The sequence below is a fragment of the Alosa alosa genome, chromosome 19 (assembly GCF_017589495.1).
Source record: "Alosa alosa isolate M-15738 ecotype Scorff River chromosome 19, AALO_Geno_1.1, whole genome shotgun sequence".
NCBI classification, from domain to species: Eukaryota; Metazoa; Chordata; class Actinopteri; order Clupeiformes; family Clupeidae; genus Alosa; species Alosa alosa.
This window is the reverse complement of record NC_063207.1, coordinates 8391656-8413207: the sequence shown is the minus strand read 5'-3', so window position 1 is coordinate 8413207 and position 21552 is coordinate 8391656. Positions and strand designations below refer to the sequence as shown.

General features: G+C 40.5%; 2 protein-coding genes across 4 annotated transcripts in view; one reads left to right on the top strand and one right to left on the bottom strand.

Moving 5' to 3' along the window:
* The window catches only part of nsd2 (nuclear receptor binding SET domain protein 2), a 40235-nt gene extending 29534 nt beyond the window's left edge, over nt 1–10701 (top strand). For all 3 annotated transcript variants that reach the window (XM_048227534.1, XM_048227535.1, XM_048227536.1), the window contains exons 17-24: nt 334–536; nt 1012–1115; nt 3715–3984; nt 4267–4383; nt 7228–7369; nt 7814–7920; nt 8139–8337; nt 10059–10701. In XM_048227534.1, coding sequence (XP_048083491.1) covers nt 334–536; nt 1012–1115; nt 3715–3984; nt 4267–4383; nt 7228–7369; nt 7814–7920; nt 8139–8337; nt 10059–10405 — 1489 coding nt within the window. In that variant the 3' untranslated portion in view covers nt 10406–10701. The remainder of the gene's footprint in view (nt 1–333; nt 537–1011; nt 1116–3714; nt 3985–4266; nt 4384–7227; nt 7370–7813; nt 7921–8138; nt 8338–10058) is intronic.
* si:ch211-196c10.15 lies at nt 523–20195 on the bottom strand. The gene is made up of 3 exons (XM_048227537.1): nt 19061–20195; nt 1287–1401; nt 523–580 (listed from the first exon to the last, which is right to left on the bottom strand). Exon 1 carries the CDS (start codon nt 19889–19891, stop codon nt 19307–19309), a length of 585 nt encoding a protein of 194 aa, XP_048083494.1. The 5' UTR covers nt 19892–20195; the 3' UTR covers nt 523–580; nt 1287–1401; nt 19061–19306.
* Between the last annotated feature and the right edge of the window lie 1357 nt (nt 20196–21552).

The window sequence follows — 21552 nt, the reverse complement described above, 5'->3', positions numbered from 1 at the left end:
AATTAAGAGCAGGTTACAAACATTAATTAAGAGCAGGTTACAAACATTAATTAAGAGCAGGTTCCAACGTACTTCAGACATGTCAGACTCAGAGATGACCATTAACCATTATTACTTATTACTTTGCACCTCTCTCCTGGGTTGGGGGGTCTGCTGGTCTGCTGGTCTGCCTTCATCAGTTGGAGTCTATGAACGTGACTATTAATAAATGCTGTATGAAGTCTGATGTAATGTTGTACTCTTTTGACCCATGCCACGCTCTAAAACTGTGCCCGTGGCTGTTAATAAATCTAGTTTTTGAGGTGTGGTGATGTAATGGTGCCCCTTCCCCAGGTGGTGGCCAGCAGAAATCCGACACCCACGGAACATCCCCACCAACATCCAGCACCTGCGCCACGAGATCGGCGAGTTCCCCGTCTTCTTCTTCGGCTCCAAGGACTACTTCTGGACCCATCAGGGCCGCGTCTTCCCCTATGTGGAGGGCGACCGCGGCAGCAAGTACCAGCAGACCAACATCGGCAAGGTCTTCAAGAACGGTGAGCTCACCGCTCCGCCATAGGGCCAACTACCAGGAACCCATCTGTGCACATCATTATGTAATACTATTCAGGATTCATTGTTCTGTATGCAAATTATGAGAAAGGGGAACGGTCTGACAATGTTATCTGATTCGTAATGTGATTGTGTGTAAGCCTTGTTTTTAGTAAGGTCCCACCTTTTTGAAGGTTTTAGAATATCTTACTAGCATAGATTTAAAAAAAACATATTTAAGTTTCTATAACACACAATGCTCTGGCCATTAAATAGCCTTAGTTGTGGAAATGGCCTTAAATTAAACAAACATCTGATTCGTTATGTGATTGTGTGTAAGCCTTGTTGACTTGTTCAGGTGTTGTACAGGTGTTGTACACCTGTTCATGTATGTGTGTTACTAGTGTAATAGTATAAGAATCAAACAACTGTGTAGTAGAGTGTTGAATATGTCTGTGCTTGTTGAATATTTCTGTGCAGCCCTACTGGATGCTGAGGCCCGCTTCAAGCAGGTGAAGCAGGAGCGAGAAGCTAAAGAGGCCCAGGAGAACAACAGGAAGCCACCGCCCTATAAATACATCAAGGTATCACCTTTTGAACTTCCTACCCTTTCCCTCCTCTCCTCTGTTATGTAATGGAGCAAACACCACTATATTCATCCAATCAAAACTCTCTTAAACTGCATACTTAAGTACATGGGCTACAAGCTGTGTACATTGCACTGAATCAGACACATTATGAGGGAGCAGACTTACCATGAACTTACCATGAGGAGATGAATGAATTTAAATCCAGTGTTTGTACAGGCAGGCAATCACATACTTCTGTTTCCCTCTGTTGCTTCCTGAAGTATAAGTACAATCAGGGTGTCTGCGGGGTTGTAAAAGGTATTAAAAGTTAGTTAATGAAATTAGCCAAATGTAAGGCTATTTAAAAGTATTAAAAAGTAATAAACGTCATCTGATGAGGTATTACATTTTCAAACCACTAACTATGAGGTTTTCCATTTGTATTAAGTGCAGGCCTATCTCCTAAAATTCGTGTGAATTTATTATATTATATTACTTATATGTGCGAGTAGGACCTGAGCGACATGTCAGTGTGCGTTCGCGGTAAAAACTTTTAGCGCCCCCTCAAACTGGATATAGGCTACGGCTGGCTTGCTGCCAAACTTGTTGCCAAAAACTACTATTGACGATGTCATGGGAAAATGTAATTTTTTGGACATTTGGTTAGAGTACTCGAGATTTAAAGACTGGCTTAGGCTAGTTGGCAACAACCAAGAGGCTTATTGCCACGTCTGTAAAAAGACAATAAATGTCTATACTTGCCATCAAACAACAACGTGCGGAGGTGGAAGTCAACTGCCTGGCTCAGGAGCTCATCGGCCACGTAGGGCTACTGTCTCTCCACATAAATATGTGTCATTGAAGCTATCAGCATGTCTACGCTACCAGCTGTCATTGTCATCCAAAAAAGTAATCATTTGCGCCATCGCGTTTTCAATGACATAGGCTGTAAGAGCAGCAGACATAGCCTAAACTAGGCCTACATACAATATCACAATAACCCCTTTTCAAATTAAGTTCAAATTAAAGTCCCCATAAAGGCAGAAGGCCTTTTCATTCAAACAATATAATTAAATGAAAGGGGAAAAAACAAGAATATAACATGTAAACATTATGCACATGTTATAAGGGGTTATTTGCAATGAGCTACCCCTGCCTTGACTACAGAATAGAGGTTAAACATAGGCCTGACAGTGTTTCTTTGTTTAGGCTATAAGATAAGGTTTAGGCTATAGGCTAAGATTTAAAATGTTCTACCCTCAGTAAATGTCATGTTAAGGTTAGTTTAACAGGTGTGACCTTTACATTATTCAAAGCTTGCCCAGGAGCTATAGGCTTACTCCCTTGATGTAGTATGTGATGAGATCAAAGTCCCAATAGACTTGCTTAAAATTAGTTGAATATAACAACCTATGTAGGTTTTTATAGGCTGTATTGTAATATGCTATCAATATATTATAATATAATATATTTTAAGTCAATGTATCGATTACTTTCCACAAAATTCCCCAGAAGTCATCATTTAAGGGGTTATTTTTCAAAAAACGGGGAGCATGCAGGCCCAAAAGTATTTCATCACATGGGGCCCACATTCTCCAGAAGCACCCAATCAATAATTAGTATTTTTGTAAAATGTGACCACCTATTTTTGAATGTGATACCTTGACTGGTAAAGTATATGAGACAGCAAGTGTGTGTGTGTGTGTTTGTATGTGTGTGTGTGTGTGTGTGTGTGTATACCGTATGGTTGTGGGCCTATTTAGAAGAAAGTCCAGTAAACCTTTTCTGATTTTCATTTGTCTTGATTGAGATAGAATGATAGTGAAATAAAGAGTGTAGTGCTGGAGAAGTGGTGTGTGCTCTTCCTACACATAACAATGAAATAACTTTTTATCTTGGGTTAGGATTAAATAACAAATAATTGTGTATAGGCCAGTGTTTTTATTGAAGCAATAAAGGAACAAAGTATCCAGTAAATGTATACTTGATTTGAATTGTAAGCATTGCTACACTTTCTTACTCAGAAAGTTAAGTAACAAAATTACAGTAATCCGTTACTTTATAATTACTGTAGTTACCCCCAACACTGAATTTCGAAAGGTTGCCCCTAGTTGCAGCTCGAAGTCGTGTTGGTATTAAAACATATTGTGAAGGTATTAAATTCAATTTAAAGAATTTCTGTATATACCCTGACAATTAAATTGAAATTGAAATGAACCCTCTGTGGGCCACATTTGCTAAAACCACCTGTACCTCGGAAGTGCAAGAGGAGAAAAACCCCCCGAAAGAAACAAAACATGGACATATGCACATCACATTTGCCAGGTCTCCTCATGCTAAGTATCAAATCAATTTTAAATGTTAACATTTGAGCTATTATTAGTATATTATTACTATACTTTTTGGGTTGTGATGGGGAGGGGGAAAAACTCGATGAGCTCATTGGGGGGGAAAGGAAGCTGTGCAGGCTACCCTAGATGCTACTAAATGTAATCACTTGTGCCGTCACTGCACATTGTAGGAAACTGATGGCTCTTGTGTTCCCTCCATGTTTCCCCTGGTAAACTCACTCTCAACTCCAACCTCCTGTCTATCCCCCAACATCACCTTTCAGATCAACAAGCCGCACGGGCGGGTGCAGGTGCACACAGCGGACGTGTCCGAGATCCCCAAGTGCAACTGCAAGCCGTCGGACGAGCGGCCTTGCAGCTTCGAGTCGGAGTGCCTGAACCGCATGCTGCTGTACGAGTGCCACCCGCAGGTGTGCCCGGCCGGCGAGCGCTGCCACAACCAGGACTTCACCAAGCGCCAGTACCCCGACACCAAGATCATCCGCACCGCCGGCAAGGGCTGGGGCCTGCTCACCTTGCACGACATCAAGAAGGTGTGTGTGAGAGTGTGATGGACAGTGTATTGCCGAGTCCGCTTTAAGGAAGCCTGTGGATTATGTGTGTGATTGTGATGTTGAGATTCAGCATTGGGTACCTTTCCGCTTTAAGGAAGTTGTGAATATGAATTTAATTGAAAGTATTTAGATAAAATTGGTGTGTAGTGCTTTGTTGAAGCCCTGGGTAAACGCAGTGTTGGTGGGGCCGTTTTTTTTTTTTCCTGCTCAGTTTTTTGAACTGCGCTCCATTTGAAAGTGTGTTTGTGTGTGTGTCTGCAGGGACAGTTTGTTAACGAGTACGTGGGCGAGCTGATCGATGAGGAGGAATGCCGCAACCGCATCAGATACGCCCAGGAGAATGACATGTCTGATTTCTACATGCTCACCATCGACAAGGTAAACGCTGACTAATCACCAGCCTCCGCCAACACGTGTGAATGGTGTCAGTTTTTGTTGCAGCAAAGCTCACAATTACTTGCAATGATTATATTCTTATCAGACATTTTGTTACATTTTATTGTAAATCATATTTAAATCAGTCACAGTAAATCCCAAATCTAAGACCCAGCTTAGTCCCAGGTGGGTGCGCTATCTGTATAAGTGGGTCCGGATTTGGAGGGTTAGCGCCAGCTAGTTAGCATCCACCATCTTTAAAAAATAAGTCCCTCAAGTGCTCACTCCCGCCCACATTTTCACAAACAAGCCAGTTAGGTGCCACATCACTGGATTGGTGAATGGGCTGGCAATTTCCTGCTGAGAGCATCACCAATTCATGTGACAACATAATCTGTGGCCATCAATAAAATGGCACATAATTGGCTTGTCTGTTGACACTACTGTTAAAGATGGCGGCAACCCACTGAGTATATTTTAGCTGAATTAACTAGCCTAGCATAGCAAAGGATGAGGCCTCTCTTTGATGTCCTCCAGTCTGTGCAGTGACTGGAGTTGTCAGAAGAGGGCGCCAGAGGAACAGTATTGCATTGGGAGTGCCACTGTGCAGACATCAGTTGCACTACAGTAGACAATACAACAGTTCACAAGGTCAGCACAGCTGTGTAGTACTGAAGCTGTGGATTTTCTATAACTGTTTTTAGTTGGCTTATGCCAGGGGTTCCCAACCTTTTTTGGCCGTTGACCCTATTTTGATGTCACAAACCGTTGGTGACCCCAATCATTCACAACATGTTGAGAGAACACGCATCTCATCTCTGTTGTAGTAACATCCAGTCGAGAGTAGTACTTTGATTTTTAAGATCTCATGCGGGCTGTCTAAGTTTATTTTTAGGTAACTAGTTTGTAATCACACCTGCAAACTAGCCACCTTTCGACGAATATCGCCGCTTTTGAATCAAAATATGTAATTCACGTGAATCGTATATCCGAAGAGATTATTTTTTTTTTTGGGTGTCAACTTCCCATAGTCTGGAGTGAGACTATCGTCGATTTCATGCGAGATTGATAGGCAAGTGATTGGCCTCTCGTTGTGCTATTTTTGAAGACCTACCTATCAGTTGTTTCTGAGGGCGGGCTTTATCTCTCTCACTTTCTGTTACGCAGAGCCTGCCTATGGCCTGCAGCAGCGATATGACCAAGGAAAAAAAGAAAATGTTAGCTAACAAACACGGGCCACATGCTACACTCTCTCTGACTATAAACTCAAGTTAAAGCATCATATTGTTAGGCTACTTTTCTCTTGTCCTCGGTGGGTTAAATGAAAGATTGCTGAGGTGAGGTTAACAAGTGTTTACTCGCAAATTCACGTTCCCGCAGCTGGCCGTTTTGAATTGCTTTGCGAAACAAAACGACTGCACTGAGTGTGACTGTGAATTTAGCTGGGCTTAATAGTTTAATATTGTCTTGGAACGTTATTGCTTGTTCACAAGTTATTTCATTTAGCATTATATTTTCCATGACGTTCTGGTGGACCTAGCAAAATATTTTGACTTGCTCAGTGATGGGTGTTTAATTTGTTTGTTTTCTGTGTAGCATATAGATCATAATTCTTGATAATTAGCGCGCAAACGAGCGAGACCTAGGCTTCTAGAGTAGACTGACATAACACACCTATTGCTGAGACCCGCCCCTTTAGTAGGAATGTGATCATTGCAGCCTCAGTAGACACGAGAGGAGCAGAAAGACACCAACATAACATGAGGGATAGATGTATTTCTTCACAAAAAAATATCAAATAATAATGGATTGAAAAGAGGTACGAATAAACCAGACATGCTAGAATAGAGACCAGAAAATGGATATCCACAGTCCCTTTCTATCAACACCAGTAATTTTTATAGATAAGGATTAGGCTTTAAAACAGATTGTCAACATTTGTGTTGTTTGGTCTGTTTTTGGCTGCATACATGAAGGCCAAGGTGGGCAATGTGTTTTCCCTGGTTTGAGGTAATACTGAGATTTCTTGGCTGGCAGGTCTGAAAATATCTTCTCCCTCATTAAGTTATTCAATTAGGCTAAACATGGCCTTAACTCAAAACAGCTGGTAGGCCTGCTGTTAGGACTGTCATTTTAATATGTAAAAGTGTCAAATGCAGCCATATTTAAATTCTGCTTACTGCACGTTTATTATAATATAATATGATTATATTCAATATTCATTATTGCAGGTCTACCTATGTGCATGTAATGGAAATGTCGGTTATTCCCGATATCCCTTCATTTACGTGTTAAAATGTAAAATCTTTTTCAAAGATTTTGGGGGGACGGGTCTTTCGGAAATATGTCACCTTTTTCAGCCCTGAGTTTGCAGGTATGTGTAATGAATCCATATTAGTTTCATGAGGTTTTTCATATTTGTTTTATTGAATGTATATTCTTATGTAATGTACTGGTCAATTTTAAGATGCCCAGTATCTCAGCCGACCCCATTTGAATTTCAGGCGACCCCACATGGGGTCCCAACCCCAAGGTTGGGAAACAATGGCTTATGCAGAAATCTTCGGACAGTGTTACCCTTGAAAAATATTTCTTTAGTAGCCTATAGCACAGACTTTTCCCCAATTGCCTATGTCTGTGTGAGTCATGCAGACAACACCAGTTGCAGGCAGCTCACTGCGCCGGGATTAGTGTGTGCTTCACCTCACTGTGTGTTCACTGTGTGCTGAGTGTGTTTCACTAATTCATGGATTGGGATAAATGCGGAGACCAAATTTCCCCGTACGGGATCAAAAGAGTATATATACTTATACTATACTGGTGATGATGGTACTTTTTTTTCCTCAGGACCGAATCATAGACGCTGGACCCAAAGGCAACTATTCACGCTTCATGAACCACAGCTGCCAGCCCAACTGTGAGACTCAGAAGTGGACGGTCAATGGGGACACGCGCGTCGGTCTCTTTGCCGTCTGCGACATCCCAGCTGGTGAGCGAGAGAGACTGGGAGAGAATTCTTAAATAAATGATAGCACCGGGGATGATATTATTCTCAACATTGCGGTATTTTCATTTCGTTTTTAACTTAAAGCGCCGTCTATGGACTGCATTCAGTGAAAACAAAAACACCGGGTTGATTTTGTTTGTTGAAAATGTATTGAACTATTCTGGTGAGCTAGACAGTTGAAGTTGACAACAGATGGGGAGTGGGTTCGGGGGAATGACCTTAGGCCGGACTTTTAACCTGGGTCTCTGTGGGCTCTAAACCCATTTGTGGTGTGGGACACTGACGCTGCCACTGGGCTCCAGCTCCCCTACTCTCACCTTTTTATATACTTTTTACCTGTCTGTGTCCCTAATAAGTGTGTGTGTGTGTGGTGGAGTGTTTGATACTAAATGCCTAATCTTAATAACCATTGGCGGTCTTTCACAGGCACAGAGCTGACCTTCAATTACAACCTGGATTGCCTTGGCAACGAAAAGACAGTGTGTCGCTGCGGCGCACCAAACTGCAGCGGTTTCCTTGGAGACCGGCCCAAGGTCAGACATTACACAGTTGATTTGAGTATTGAGTACTGACCTACAAACTGTTACAAATTCCTTAAGTTCTTTTTGCTTTACATAAAGATGTAACCAGTCAGTTTCCTGTTGTAATCAGGTGTACTTATCTGTTGTGTGTGTGTGTGTGTGTGTGTGTTGTGTGTGTGTGTGTGTGTGTGTGTGTGTGTTTGTGTGTTTATGTGTGTGTCCGTCCGTAGAATGGCCAGGCGTCGGAGCCCAAGACCAAGTCAACAAAGAAGAAGAGCAAGCGGCGGAAGAGTCGGAGCGAGGGAAAGAAGCATTCAGAGGATGAGTGCTTCCGCTGTGGAGACGGAGGCGAACTGGTGTTGTGTGATCGCAAGGGCTGCACCAAGGCCTACCACCTGTCTTGTTTGGACCGTACCAAGAGGCCCTTCGGTCAGTGCCTCAGCAGTACACACACACATATGCACGCATAGGGCTAGGACGGTAACCGCAATACCGCGGTCATGTGACCCCTACCGCGGGTCTGAGCTCGTCACTGTCATCACCGCAAATAAAAAAAGAAAGAAAAATCCGTGAACCATTTGGGCGCCGCCGGCAGAGGCCTTGAGCTAAAAACGTGCAGTAGCCTACCGTTGCAACTGTAGGCCGGGCATAAGTGCCATGAATGTAACATTTCTAAAATCGTGATGGCCTTGTTGATAAACTGCTTATTTATGTAATGTCTGAAGCATTTGGTCCAGTGATCTTTGAAGTTGCTGTGGCTGTCTAAAGTTTAATTGGCTGTGATGGTGGCACAAAATTCATAATCCATAACTCGCAATCAGAATTTTTTTTTTTTGGGGTGGTAAAGCGGTATACCGTGAAACTGCGGCAATTTCTTGCTTTCCAACCGCGGTAAGAAAACATCCATACCATCCCAGCCCTAGAGTATGCACGCACACATTCATTCAGCGTCCTGAGTGAGTTGCCGAGTTGCTCATATCTGTCCTCTTCCCAGCTCAAATTGGCATAAAACTCAGTTAAAGACTTCTCAATTCCATATTTTACCCCTTTTCCCACAATGTTAGATAGTTTCTCGAGGTTCTCTGAGGTCCAAAAGGTAGAAGCACCACAGCACCTTTCAACCCTGTCTGAAGAGCCCTGTTCAGAGTGACCTGTTTGTGTGCCTGTCCCTTTACAAACTCGAGCATATTGCATGATGACTTTGCTTTGACAGGTCCTGCACCTGTATGGTAAAAGCTAACTTTCACACATTCGTTCAGCTGTCATGAGCCATTTTGTTGCTAATGCAAAGAACAAAGTCTTAAACTCCTGATGTCACCTTTCAAAGTACTCGACAGGTTTGACTTTGACAGGGGTGCCTTGTTTCCATGTGGCATTTTAGTTTTGATGGCTTCATGCTCTCATGTGCCAGCAATTCACTGCACACCACACACTGGGGTTTCCTGTCCTATTTTATCCTCAATTTAAGTGAATCCATATGCTAGCCTACTTCAAATATTCAGGGTCCCAGCTTACTTGTGTTTACCGCTAAAATTATGTCTTAGCGTGTCCTGTCACATAAACATTGTCTATGTCCATTGCAATGACTGCCATTGGCTACAAATAAAGTATTTTTAAGTAAAGGTCCAATATTAAATCTGATAAGGTAGCATTTTTTTTTACCGCATGCTCATGCGACATAATATGACATAAATGTGGCAATCTCTGTCTGCTGCAGTGTCACAGAGCTTGATGCGTACATCAAAAAAAATTAAACGGCACAGACATTGTCGCATACTCGGATAGGATATGAACTCAAAGTTCTACTGAAGTTTGAGTTCTATTGTGTGTTGCTGTGGTCACGGTGTATTTGTTTACTTTTGTTTTGCAGTGACATCAGAGCCGTGACATGGAACTTTAATGTCCAAGTTGTTATAGAAACTAGCAGACATTCTATTTGACTATTTGTCACTGACGACATCTTTCGGCAGCAATTTGTTTTTGTCGAGCGACACTTTTGTGTTGTCTGTGTGTGATTATTGTGTGTGTGTGTGTGTCCTGTTGTTTAACCATGACATTTTGCTTGTTTGTAAGCCGTTGTGGGATTGTCTGGTGTTAAGTAAGTGTGTGTGTGTCACTGTGTTTAACCATGACCTCCTACTTGTGTGCAGGTCGTTGGGACTGCCCGTGGCACCATTGTGACGTGTGTGGCAAGAACTCGGACGCCTTCTGCCAGCTTTGTCCTAACTCCTTTTGCAAGGCTCACCAGGAGGGGGCGCTGCAGCTCTGCCCCACCACCGGCAAGCTCTGCTGCCAGGAGCACGAAGCCTTGGAGCCGCTGGTGCTCCCCTCCGAGTCCCAGCAGGGCCCCTCTGAACTACCCCTGTTCCCTACCACCCTTGCCCTGGCCGAAACTCTGCCCCAGATTCACCCAAAAACAGGTGCTAAGAGAGGGCCTAGAGCGGCGCCCAGGAAGGCCCTCAAAAAGAATAACTCCAAAAAGTCAGTAGAAGTCTAAAGAGACAGTGGACTCCAGATATTGACACCCCCTACCCCCCTCACAACTCCACCTAACATTCCCATTCCCTGACCTAAGAGTCCACTATCAAACATTGTTTTTTTTTTCTTTGTTTTTATTTTAATGTACATTTTTTTTTTTTAAGTGTAAATTAATATCAAGCAATCTTCCCATTTCATCAGTAACCTTACGTACAATAGTCATGTCAGTTGGTTATATAGGCAAGAAAAATTATATTAGACACTTAAGACGTAGTTGTACTGCAGTTATTTGAAATAAAGATTCATTTACAGGTATCTTGTAACAGAATTGTGACTTTTTAATTAGTGTTTGTGTCCTCATCTTGATGCCCATATGTTTTTATTCCCCTTGTATAACATTATACTGTGTAGCAGAATATTGGATTTTGCTATTAGGGCCTATGAGTACAATAAAAAAATTGTATATATTTGGCAAGAATCCTTAAATCTTTTAAAGTGACTAGTTCGAGATGTTGGTATCATTGTAAGGTGGTGTGCATAAATAAGCACTTAGGTAAGGCTAAAGAAAAGGGGATTGATATTCGTAGAATAGAATGCAGTGAATGGTCAGTTACAGGCTTGGAATTACACTATTCTGGGGGCAAGGCCACTTGGCCTTCAGTTGGGCATATTTGGTGGGGGGCACAAAGGCCAAAGTTAACTATACAGTAGTAGGCTATAAAAATGGTCAAAGTTGTATTTAGCCTATTCACTGCAGTAGACCTGCATCACTGTATGAAACATTACAAAAACATGAAGCATGACATATTACATAGAACTGTAAATCATCTGATCATCTAATATTTACAGATATCTAGGCTATATTTAACATTTATTTTATATTTGGCCTGTTATGAAATCATGTATAGAACAATTTAAGCACAGCTCAGCTTTAAGAAACTCAAATAGCCCAGATGCATGCTTAGCATTTTGTGATCATTAAAGCTACTTTCACAAACTCTCAGTCAGCTGTCCTATGATTTACCAATAGCTAGGCGATATTTGTAACATTTACTTTGTATTTGGCCCGTTATGAAATCATGTGGAACAATTTAATCACATTGTAAAACTTAAAGCCCAAATTTGGAGACATCCATGCATGTCGAAATTTACTGATAAGCTATGATAGTGTAAACGGTCATTTAAAATAGTCTACATTAATTCTGTAAATACTGTGATTATCATCTGCATCTTCATCCACTTACATTTTTAAAAGTACATTTTCAACCTTTTTCTTATAGTTTTAAACCGTGGTCTGGTCTGCTTATGTAAAAAAATAGTTAAGTAGGATATCGAACCCTGTGACACCCATAGACATAATATACATAGACGCCGCCAGAGACGGTTGATAAAGCGAGACGATTCACAGAAGGGTTCTTCCTGTTCCCCTATGACGTATGGTTCACTAGCGCCACGCCTTTTTAGGAGACTAGCGAGAGATTCTTTACACTGTGGCCCTATGGAAGAAATATTTTTTTTCTCGGATTATGCCCCAGCCCTTAATTATACAGCTCGAGATTGGACATTTTAATGCATTTTCTGTAATTCACATGTGTTCCTTACATTCTGACACCGACATGGCGTTTTTCAGATGAACAGTTAAGGAGAAAAACGACTTTGTTTGCCACTTGTCTGTCTGTTTCTGTAACCCACTGGCACGCGATCTACTAAGTAGCCGAAGGTTCTCTGGAATAAGTTACCGTTGCTTACCACTTCGATGTTGATCACTCAATCGCGAAAATGCCTAAACTTTGGGTGCATAAACAGACACCTTTCTGTCTTCTCTTTCCCTAAGGACGTAGACATGCACATATCGTCATATTGACTGATCAGCATCGTTTTTGATGTCTGGATTGCGTTCAAATAGGCTGTATAGCAGACGGCCATACACATAAACTAGGGCAGTGGTTTCTCAACCTTTTTTCAGTGATGAAGCCCCTGTGAAATATTTTTTCAGCCAAGTAGCCTTCCCCTAACCAGCATAAAGCATTTTTTAGTTGAAAAAAAAGGATTTAAAACAGAGCACTGTGCCATCAGTGTCTAATTTATTAAACTTTGGAACTAATAAACACATACAAAATTCAAACATTTGGAACATTTTAAATTGTAATAATCCATGACTACATTTATTGCTAATTATTTGTATATTTTAAAATCTCACGTACCCCCATTTGAGAACCACTGTACTATAGTATTGCATATTATTGTTTAACAAGTAGGTCATATCACATAATAATCTGGACAGCCAGGGGTGCGTTTCCCAAAACCATAGTTTGCATTGCAACCAACAAAGTAGCTAACTTAGTTAGCAACTATGGTTATGGGAAACGTGCCCCTGGTTAACAAGTTGCTAACTAGCACACCTAACCAGACGTCTGCTTTCTCAATTAGCCTTACCTCTGATGTTTGATAAAGTAGCGCCAATCGATGTATCCCACAGCGCCGCCACACGGCCATATCTTTAGGCCTACTACCCACGCAAATTACAATGGAAATACAATAGGCCTACACCACTTATTTTTTCATTGACATAAGGCTAAAAATATGATGAACACTGGCATTTCTCTTTCAGATACCATATTATTGAACTAGTAGAAGAAAGAGGTAGCTTGTTAATATAAGGAGTGCCGACTTGTCCATCCGATCCAAACAAGTAAACCTGAGGAAAGGAGGGTATAAAGTGTGTGAGGCTAACTTTGAATGGTAGGGTTTTATTTGAAATTCACATTTTCAACAAATCCCACAATTTAACACCTGCATACATAGCCACATTCTGCAGTCTACCCACAAGGAAAAGAATAGCACAACTGCCCTAAACCCCCTCCATCAACTGCCAGTAGATGTGTCCTGCATTGAGTGGTAGTTAAGCATTTACAAAACTAAATACTGTTATTGTCTTTAAATTAACTAACATCCTGAATGGAGTGTAGGAAAGCAGGATCTCTTCCTTTGGTTGGATGAAGGTTGAAGTCATATGGCCAGCATTTACAGCACCTAAAACAGAGACAACACCACACAAAAAGTAAAATAAAAAAATCATCATGAATTACAATTATGTTCTTATGTTCTTGAAATTAAGTTACTACACCTGCACATTGCTTTGCTTAATATGATCCTTCCTACTATAAATGCTGTGATAACACAATAGGACTGAAGACTATGATACAGCTGGAGAGGCTGCCAAGTTAGGCAAAATACTACGACTGACTTCTTTGAGGCCATGAACAGGCTTTTTGATGTCTTAAATTCACGGTATAAATGTCCATTCAAATACCCTACTCCAGTTTTAGCATCAGTCAAATTGTGATTACAGCACTTGATTACAAACACAAACACTTACTTCTCAGGCGCATCTCTGACCCCAATCCATGGCGTCGTCCTATAGGACCACAAAGCAGACATCAGATCCACCATCTTACGGAGAGCCTTCAGTGGATTGAGTCTTGGACCTTCAGCTTGCTAGAGAACAATATATATAGTGCAGCAATCATTCTCAGTGTGTTAACTAATGTTGAATAATAGATCTTTTTTTTTTTTTTTTCCATACAGAGGGAAGTTTAAATCTAGTTACAGAGTTTCATAGTGACAGGCTGTTGGTCGAAACATGTTGGCCAATGCAGCCAAAAAGGCTTTTCCTTGGAGTGCCTTTTGTAGAATTAGTTTCAACTTTATTTTGGTAGTGTTTCATGAAGTCTTCAGGTCTGATTGTTAGTAGCCTATATGAAATTATATTTGATATGTTTAACTTTGAAAGTCTGTAACTTGTATAGGGCAATTCCACGCAAAACTGTCACATCCATAATGCCAACTAAATACCATGGCATTGTGTTGGTGTTATGGATGTTACAGTTTTGCGTGGAATTGCCCTATACATTTGAATGGCCACAAGAGCGGACAGTTACAGAACACAGTCTATGTACATAGCATTGACTTATCCTCTGAATAACACAGGTTCAAGTTCAAAGTCAAAGTCAAAGTCATTCCTCCCTGTCATCGCGGGTTCATCCTCACCATCCATAGCGTCCTTCTGCTCGTCCAACAACTGGGGAGAGAATTAGCAAACATGACGCTTCATTTTAGTGCTGCTTGATAAGGGTCTGTGCAAGACCATCCGAGAAAAACTACTCAGAACTGATGTAACGTTATTCAACACAATGCGTTGAGCGCCACCCTGACTACACATTTGCCATCAGAGACAAACTTAATACAAAAAATATGTAATGTGCAGGATCGGGCAGAGATCAGTAGAGAAAATCGTCAGCCATCGAGGACAGACAGAGAATATGGCGAAAACTAAATGTTTCACTACACGCTAAGCTGATAATAAAATTCAGTGCACCAACAACTGTGTACATACGGTACTCATTTTTACTAGCAGCTAAACACATTTCAAAACTGCTAAATCAATGTCGCTTGCAGTAGATCTGATCCACAAGCTATAGTGATGCCGATTTAGGTAGAGCAAATATCAGGTTCGTAAAATTATCTTTGTAGCCTAACTACCAAATTAATCTGGTAGCTAGTGCCTCAGCTAGCTCTGCTATAGGTATCAGATGGTTAGCTAACGCCAACTAACGTTACTCCTCAATGAGCTAACATTCATGACGGCGACACGAGATAATAATAATGTTATTACCTAAACTACGCAGACATTTTACTACATAGATAACTTCGTTACACAGACACAGACTAATCACAAATACCTTGCCACATTTCAAACTGCCACTTACCTGGAAATTAGACCGCGATCTTGCCAAATGACGATGTACCAAATTCAGTCACCCAGGCCAGCTCCAGTTGGTCACAGCAAGAGAGAGGCGAAAATGAAAAATCTTTGACGCTTTCATCAACGAGGTAGCGCCAGCGATTCTGACCACGCCTTTTTAGGAGGCAGGAACTGTGTACAATTCCATTCCATTGTAGAAGCCTGTGCTGCTTTATCTTTGTATATTAAGGATCTTTGACGCCGCTATGGCTGCTGGAAACAAGAAATGCGGCCGCCATCTTGGACCGGTCATACTCCTCGTTTTTTTTTTTTTTTTTTTTTTAATTGCAAAAATACCCGTTACATGTTATAGCAAACCATGACTTCATATACTGTTCAACATGTATATTCAATAACAAACCATTCATACATACGAAACATAAAAAACACACAGTAAAACTTATTGCCAGGGGGTAAATATCTAATTAAAAACATTAAAAACATCACAAACAGTAATAGTTTTAAAAGCTTTTGCTTTCGTAGAAAATTTAATTGAACATATGTATTGTTTAAACTCGTTTATGAAAGCAATGAAGCACAGTGTTTTCCCTAGGAATTTATTTTTGTGAATATAAAACTTTGCCATAATAATTAGCAGATCAATTAAAAAAAGGCTGTTCGAGTTACGTTCATCAACTGCAAGTCCAAATAGCACATTTTTCCAGAATAATTCAAAGTTTTTGTCAATGTTATTCACTACAAAAAGGCACAGATCACGCCAGAACTCTTTAACAATGGGGCATCCCCAGAACAAGTGTACCATAGTTTCAGGATATCTTTCACAGAAGCTGCAATTCACATCTATATCTTTTTTGAATCTTTTTTCAACATATACTTTAGTCGGGTAAACTCTATGAATAATCTTAAAGGACACTTCTTTAATGTTATAGTTACAAACCAGGAAAAATCTTAAACCACCCATTTGAGATAGCAAATGTTGCGGAATGATATTCCATATAGAGGAGGGATTTCTAAAAAATTGTTTCAGCCAATTCAGCTTAAACGTATTATTCAGGGTACAAAAATCCCAAAAATTAAGTCCTCCGTTTTCATATGAATTCATAACAACCGTTTTCTTTAAATAATGAGTCCTATTTTTCCATAAAAAATTGAAGAGCATATTGTCAATCTCTTTTAAAAGTTTGTCGTCAAGATGTAAAGCTAAGGCTGCATAAGTCAGTCTGGAGAGCCCTTCTGCCTTAGTAAGCAGTACCCTACCTCTTAATGAGAGGTCTCTTAGGAGCCAAAAATTAAAACGTTTTTGAGCTTTAAATAGGATAGGCTTGAAGTTCAAAGATGACCTCCTTTGCTGGTTCTTTGTTATTACTATTCCTAAATAAGATACTTCGCTTTTTATCGGAATGCCGTGTAGGGTAGATTCGGAACACTCCTTGATTGCCATAAGCTCACACTTATTTATGTTCAAGTATAGGCCTGATGCTTTAGAAAATAGTTTGATTGCCTCAAGCGCAACAGAGATTTGGGCATCATCCTGTAGGAAAAGTGTAGTGTCATCTGCTAGTTCGGTGATAACCAGTTCCCTATTAATCAAAGATATTCCCTTTACTGGGCTAGTTTTAATGTGGTCTGCAAGAAGCTGAGCCACGATCAAGAAGAGATATGCACTGGCCAGGCAACCCTGTCGCAAGCCTCTGGATATATTAAACCTCGGAGAGGTACCACTCGCCAATTTAATGGAGCTGTTACTGTTTTTATAGAGGGTTTTTATTGCAGTGGTAAAATAGTTGCAAAACCAAATTTCTGAAGAGACTGAAAAATAAACGGGTGCTCTATCGTATCAAACGCCTTACGAAAGTCTAGAAAGAGTATAAATCCATTATCATCAATCAGCTCGGGGTAATCAATAATGTCTAGGACTAATCTAATGTTATTTGTTATGTGTCTATTTGGCATGAACCCAGATTGTGTTTCCTCAATAATTGAATTCAAAACACTCTTGAGTCTTCAAGCAAATAAAAGAGCAAATATCTTGTAATCATTATTGAGTAAGCAAATCGGTCGCCAATTTTCAATACACAAACAATCTTTGTTGGGCTATAGTAGTTGGGAGATGTTCTTTTTTAATACACTCTACCAGAACCTCGTACAAAAAGGGAGCTAGGTCGTCGCTAAATTCTTTGTAGAATTCAGAAACAAGCCCATCCGTTCCTGGCGATTTATTATTCTTCAGTAGAGCGATCATTGTTTTAATCTCCTCTAAGGTGATTGGTACTTCACAAAATTCCATATTACTATGATCAATAGGATTGACTGTTAAGGAGTTCAAAAAAGTATCAGCTGACTCTTGACAAAAGTCAGATGTATATAGCTTTTTATAAAAATTGCTGCAGTAACTGGCGATCATGTTATGGTCATCAGTAGTAGTCCCATTAATGTTAAGTTTATTAATTGTGTTATTTGAACGATGTTTTTCTAGATTAAAAAAATAGTGTGAATTCTGTTCCCCTTCTTCAAGCCACTTTGTTCTAGATCTAATGAATGCACCTTTTGCTTTTCTGCTGTATGACTCATCTAGTTTTGTTTGCAAGTTATTTAAGTTCAATTTGTCCTGTTCTGTCAGTTCACTCGGGCTTTTCTGCAATAACTGAGTGATTCCTGATATTATATCAGTTTCTTCAGCTCTCCTGGATTTGGCTTGTAGTGCACCAAACTTTCTGAAATATTTGCCTAATTCAAATTTTAATAATTCCCAGTTATTTCCAAATGATTTTTCATCTTTTGCTTTGGCCCATGAGTGTGATATTAATCTAGAGACTTCATTTCTCACATCTTCATTTTCTAGCAGTGAACTATTCAGTTTCCAATATGTTGACTTTGCATGAGGCCCATTGTTTGATGATGACAACTTGAACTTAATAAGTATGGCTTTATGATCTGTAAGTGGAGTAGGTAGAATGTCTACATCAATATCATCTTTATCAATACTTCTTGAGATCAGCCAGAAGTCTATCCTTGACTGACTTGAACCAGTTTTATTGCTCCAAGTGAAAGACCTACTATTAGGGTGTTTCGCTCTCCAGATATCAATTAGACCAAATCTATCCATAAAGGCTTGGAAATTAGCATTGGGCCTATATGACTGACTAGGAGGCCATTTATCTATACTACCATCTAAAATATTATTAAAATCTCCACCAAGACACAAGCTGGCATTTGGAAATTGCATTAGCCATCCTGACAATATGCTCTCAATAGTTAAAAAAAGATTATCATTTTCCGTTTTAGTATTATAACCATAAATGTTACCTATAATGATAATTGCATCGTTATATCTAATAATTTGGCAAATAAAGTGTCCATCTTCATCACATTCCGTAAGTAATATATCTCCATTAAACCTATTCTTCAAAGTAGCTACCCCAGCTGATCGTTCTGTACCATGAGCGAGCCATATAGTGTCTCCCCATTGAGCTTTCCAAAAGTTAGTGTCGTTAGTAATCGAGTGAGATTCTTGTGCAAAAAAAAATCGGACCTAAACTGCTTGGCAAAAAGAAATAGAGCTTTACGTTTTACATTGTTACGTAACCCCTTGGCATTAAGAGAAACAAAAGGTAAATCTGACAGATTAAGGAACAAATAATATTAAACGAGTAACCGTTAAGGTTGGTTTGTACACAAAACTGAGATTCACTTAAGTGCAAACACATCAACGAGATCAGCACAAACTTGAAATGTCAATACTGCATATATGACTGAACCTTTTAAGACATTAACGCTAGTCAGCATGACTAATTTGACATAAAAACGATGTTTAACCAAATGTGAACAAATACATTAAAACCGAGACTGGGGTCTCTTCTACTCGGGTGTGTCGTGTTCCACACTCCCGCATGTAGGCTAAGCTAGTACCTGTAGCGAAATGAGCGCCAAATTGGTCTTCTATTCTCTGGGGCAGTGGATCGTCTGATGAAAAATTAAGAAAAAGTTAAAAGTCAACCTGAGAGAAAATAATAACTCATTAACGTTAGTCCCCTCCCGAGCAGTCACTCCGGAGCGATTTCCACCCCATTGATGAATCCTCTCCCACCTACAAAGTAGGCTATTTTGTTCTCCTCGCGCGCCTTCTTGATTCTTGGCCATAGCTTGTCTCTGTTTTCACGGTCTTCCTTTGACAAGCTTTGACAAGTCCTCCGTGAAGCGCAGACTCTTGCTCTGAAGATAAGCGTTGTTCTTTGCAGCCTTCCAAACCGCCTCTCTGTGTCGCCGATTGACAAATCTGAAGATGATACCACGGGGGTTCTGGTCGTTCTGGCGCCGTTTGCCCAGACGATGAGCGACATCAATGACAGCGGGGAACACATCCTTCTCGGTCGGCAGTACCTCCTGGCACACAACAATCACCACTGCACGTACATCCTCGTTCACATCTTCTGGCACTCCATGAAGCTTTAAATTCCATTGTCGCCCGTAGGTCTCCAGGTCAGACACACGTCGGCTGCAGATCGCCACACTCTCCTCACTTTTGTCTATTCTTTTCTCAATGCAGTTCATCTTTAGCTTCATGCCTTTCACCTCAGTCTGGATATCCTTCACCATACTCTCCAGTGCATCACTTCTGGTGTTGATTAGGTTGGCCAGTATTTGGACAGCACCATCAGTCGGCAGAGCTGCAGCTGCACTAACTTCGTGGTCCATAGAAACGTTCGGTTTTTTAGACAGCGGAGGCTTGGATGGCGACATACCGTTAACAGGCAGACTGGGAAACTCCTCATTGCTAACGAACGTTCTAGTCGTGGTTATTATCGTTCTTTCTTTTTGGTTTTACGTCTGTCATTCTTCACAAATGGAGTTAGTTTGTTTTTTTTCCCAACACTTCACCGACTAATTACTGACTAAACATCTAAATTTAAGTCGTCAATATGCGTTCTGTGGTAATTAGTGCTGAGAGCTCGATGACTTTCCGACTTATCACGCCGCCATACTCCTCGTTGCGTTGCAGCAGAAGACACAAGATGACAGCGCTGTGCAGCATGTTCCTTCTCAAATCGGCGGACCATACTCGGGGGATTTACTTTTCACAAGTAATATTTAACATAACTGTACAATTGGTTGTATTTTGTGAATAGAATATTACCAGAGAGCTGAGAAAGAGCAATCTTTGATAGAAAATCGTAGCCATCTAGCTAAGGCTATGTTTACTCCAGTGTTCACATATTCCATAACACTGATTTAGATTACAACTGACACAAGAAGGCTATTGTAGAGATAAATCATACTAGATTTGGCCGGCGAATTTTACACAAATGGCACAGACTAGCCTATTGGGCAATCGCTAGCTGCTACTTGTAGCCTAAGTGTGTTGGTGGTAGCTTCACTATTTCCTGAATAAAGTAACTTTTCAATAGCTCAACTTCTTTATTTATCAAGTAGCTTAGCCAGACAAGCTACACTTTTCTTGGCATGTGAAATTAGCACAATTTAAAGTAGCTTCCTATTTAGTGAACTAGCCTACTGCTGTGTTTGTGTTAGACTACTAATACATTTGACTGGGTGGTAGTTTTGTGTAGTGTTTTATTCATGGCAGAGTAACTAATAGTTTAGCTCACTACAATTTCGAAGTAGCTTGCCCAACACTGTATTATTCACACGTCATTTACCCTAACAAGAATAAGATGCCTCTCAACTTCCTTTTCATTCATTTATTTATTATTTTGTATCTCCCCAGAACAACTGCCTTGTTCAAGAAGACTGAATGAACTGAACGGTCTCCTCACACCCCTGGAACTGAGGAAGGTGCAGCTCTTCATTGCAGTACTGCAGGGCATCTGCTACACTGTGACTGAATGTTTGATTTATGAGCTCCACCTTCATCACCTGCATTCGCCACTCTGTGTCCCATTTTCCCATCGTCTGGTTGACTCAGTCCTCTATTATGGAGTTTACCCAGTTTACTATGCCATCTTATTTGCCCACCTGCTGTCTGAAGCACTTTTGTTCTCAGCCAAAGTGTACCCAAGCAATTTTAGCAAGGTGGGAACAAAATGACATGCACCAGTTGTCGAAATCATAGAACCAACTGCATGATGGTAACCTCTGTCTCACTGAGCCTGCGAAGACACTCCCTGATTCTTTACTGATTGCAATGCAACAGGCTGATCTTAGCAGTTTCTAAAATGTTTCTTAATTCCTTTTTATTTAATCTCTTCATTGGGGCTGGAACCTTTCTGTGAACTGTAAATAACAGATGCTGTTGATGAACCTATTGACACTGTACAAGTGACAAGTCACCTTTTTGTCTTGAATTGATGAACTGTTACACTTACACTTACTATGCCAAACCAATGTCTGTTTTTTTAAGGATCAGAAACAAACCTACAAACTTGCACTTTACAATATTTATG